Source organism: Pinus tabuliformis, chromosome 4_2 (genome assembly GCF_031772625.1).
Source record: "Pinus tabuliformis cultivar Carrire ecotype Pingquan chromosome 4_2, CPIR1, whole genome shotgun sequence".
NCBI classification, from domain to species: Eukaryota; Viridiplantae; Streptophyta; class Pinopsida; order Pinales; family Pinaceae; genus Pinus; species Pinus tabuliformis.
The window spans coordinates 773,696,607-773,699,198 of record NC_142304.1 but is presented as its reverse complement, the minus strand read 5'-3'; the positions used below and the strand labels follow the sequence as shown (position 1 = coordinate 773,699,198).

At 36.0% G+C, this 2,592-nt stretch overlaps 1 protein-coding gene across 1 annotated transcript; it reads left to right on the top strand.

The window, feature by feature from the left end:
* The first annotated feature begins 281 nt into the window (after nucleotides 1-281).
* LOC149171929 (uncharacterized) lies at nucleotides 282-765 on the top strand. The gene is made up of 2 exons (XM_089427640.1): nucleotides 282-451; nucleotides 546-765. Exons 1-2 carry the CDS (start codon nucleotides 315-317, stop codon nucleotides 763-765), a joined length of 357 nt encoding a protein of 118 aa, XP_089283766.1. The 5' UTR covers nucleotides 282-314.
* The last annotated feature ends 1,827 nt before the right edge of the window (nucleotides 766-2,592 follow it).

The window sequence follows — 2,592 nt, the reverse complement described above, 5'->3', positions numbered from 1 at the left end:
TTAGGTGCATTTGATTAATAATGGTTTTTTCAAAATTTGAGGATGAATTTTGAATTATTTCTTCTATTCCAGAAGCATTGACAACAGTGCAAGGACGAGAGAGCAGTAGAAAATGCTTGGCAGACTGTGCCCTTGAACTTGGCAGGGATGCCTTTAGAGGTATTTATCTATTGATCAAACCATGTCAGTCCTAATGCTACGGAGATTATGTGAAGACTATTTGACCTCACTATTATGAGAACATATGAAGCAATTTGATATTAGTTCACTTTCTAATTCATACCTCTGTTCAAAGGAGTGAAAACTGCCCCGGCATGTCTACTTTGTGGTTGATCTATGAAGAACTTCCTCCGGCTTTTAAGGAAAGGCTTCAGGTGGTGTATTTCCTACATCCAGGGCTTCAGTCAAGACTGTTTTTTGCAACCCTTGGCCGTTTCTTCTTGAGTGCAGGGTGAGTATTAAGCTGAGTTTGCATTTTGATTCAAATAATTCATTAGAACTAATTGTTGCAGATGTGCTCATGCAGTTTTTGATGTGTTATGCAGTTTATACTGGAAACTGAAGTATGTAAATCGTCTAGAATTTATCTGGGATTACATTAGGAAGGGACAGATTGAGATTCCTGATTTTGTGTATGACCATGATGATCAACTGGAAGACAGACCTTTGATGGACTATGGTGTTGAAACAGATCCCTTTCAAGTTTATGACATGCCTGCCATTGGATCGTCTGATTCTCGATACTCCTTGAGATGGGCCTCCTAGGCACTGTGCAAACTTTATCCATCAATTATGGCCATTTGTTGTACAACATTGTATTTTCTTGCTTTTCCTTCTGTATGCAAATGTGAGTGATCCCTTTCCAAGTGACTTCCCTTGACAGGAGACTGTGTTCTTGAGAGAAGGCCTCAGTCTGGAAAATTCGGTGGTAGATTTGTGAGTAGTGGGTATTGGGTAGTAAAATGAAGAATCTGAGCATTTATCTTGATTAGATCCTGTGCATCCATGGTTAGGTGGCAGCAAAGTTAGATCCCTCATTGCACAGCAATCAAGAGAAACAGGGCTCCATCAATTATGGCCATTTGTTGTACAGCATTGTATCTTCTTGCTTTTCCTTCTGTATGCAGATGTGAGTGATCCCTTTACAAGTGACTTCCCTTGACAGGAGACTGTGTTCTTGAGAGAAGGCACTTTCTTGTTTTTCTATTGCAGTTTAGTTAACAAAAATCCTTGTGCTATAAAATTATGCCATTCCGCATTGGTTGTACATATATGTAAATAGTCGAACTTGAAAACATGGTAGCATGCAGTTACTATGCTTTAGTAGTTCATCTTGCCGAAGGTGTTGATGGAAAAAAGGGTGTGTAGTGCAGAAGCATGGTGCAGATTATTGTCATTGGAAAGAAAATCTACTTTTTGTGTTAAAATTTGGCTTTCAAAAGCATGCCTAGCACACATTGTCTACAGGGTTTTTGCCTCAAAGCTAGCTAATTTCCACTACTTGACTGAAGAACTACTTTTATAGTAAAATTTGTACTTTGACTGTTGACTTAACTTTTGATGTACCTTCTATGTACAGAATAATATATCCTGTCATGAAGAAAAACTTCATAACTCTTCCTGTTTGCTAAAATTTCAAAAATGTGCAGTGTTTACAAACGACCCAGATCCATTAAAACCTTGAAAGTTTGTTCATGAACTCTCTGAATCTGGTATAAAATGTGTACTGTATTTGAAATTTCAATTTGCCATTAAATTAATGGGACATGAATTCCCACAAAGGAGTTCAGAAAGGTGCAATTAAGTTGAGCTTTCAACTTGTCATTCAATTGATGGACACTGAATATTAAATATAAGATAAATATATAAGAGTAGCATGTGAGTGTCAGTTTTATAAAGAAGATTCTTTTTATTATTAATAAAAATATAGATAGTTAGTTTCATTTTAAACGGTTGTAAATATGAGTTATAAATACCAGACTTAAAAAGTTTTAAATATGAGTTATTAATTGTTTTTAATCAAAACCTGATAAACAACAATTTAGCAATTTCTTTTTAATTCAGTGACTCATATTCATGTTTCTTTAGGTTGAAGGTAAAGCCACTAAAGTGGAAAAATTTGTGATGCCAATAATCAGAGGGATTGTCATCATGGGGTGATAAGAAATTTAATATTCCAAGAAGAGGAGGTAGTAGTAGATTCTAAATAAATTAGCAATGCAACAACATAAATGTTTGCAACAAATTTAGAGAGATCCACCTTCTTGAATAATGCACACACTACATGGATAATGGATTTCTACACTTTATGCCTTACGATGTTTCCTTTGCAACATCTGGTGCAAATGACTGCCCCTTTTTTTAGGAGAACAACTCTGAGCAACCAAACACTGACATTTTGTCTTCACAAGGAAGGTGTTCTCTACCAAGCCTAGCTTCTCTCTCAGAATCTTAACATCCCCTTTGCAAAGGGTTTCATTAGAATGACAACAACCCGCATTTAAAGCATTTCTCCACCCCTCCTAATTAGAAATACAATTTTGGGTTCTCTACTAATTTTATCCACACCCATTTAATCTAACAATTGACATA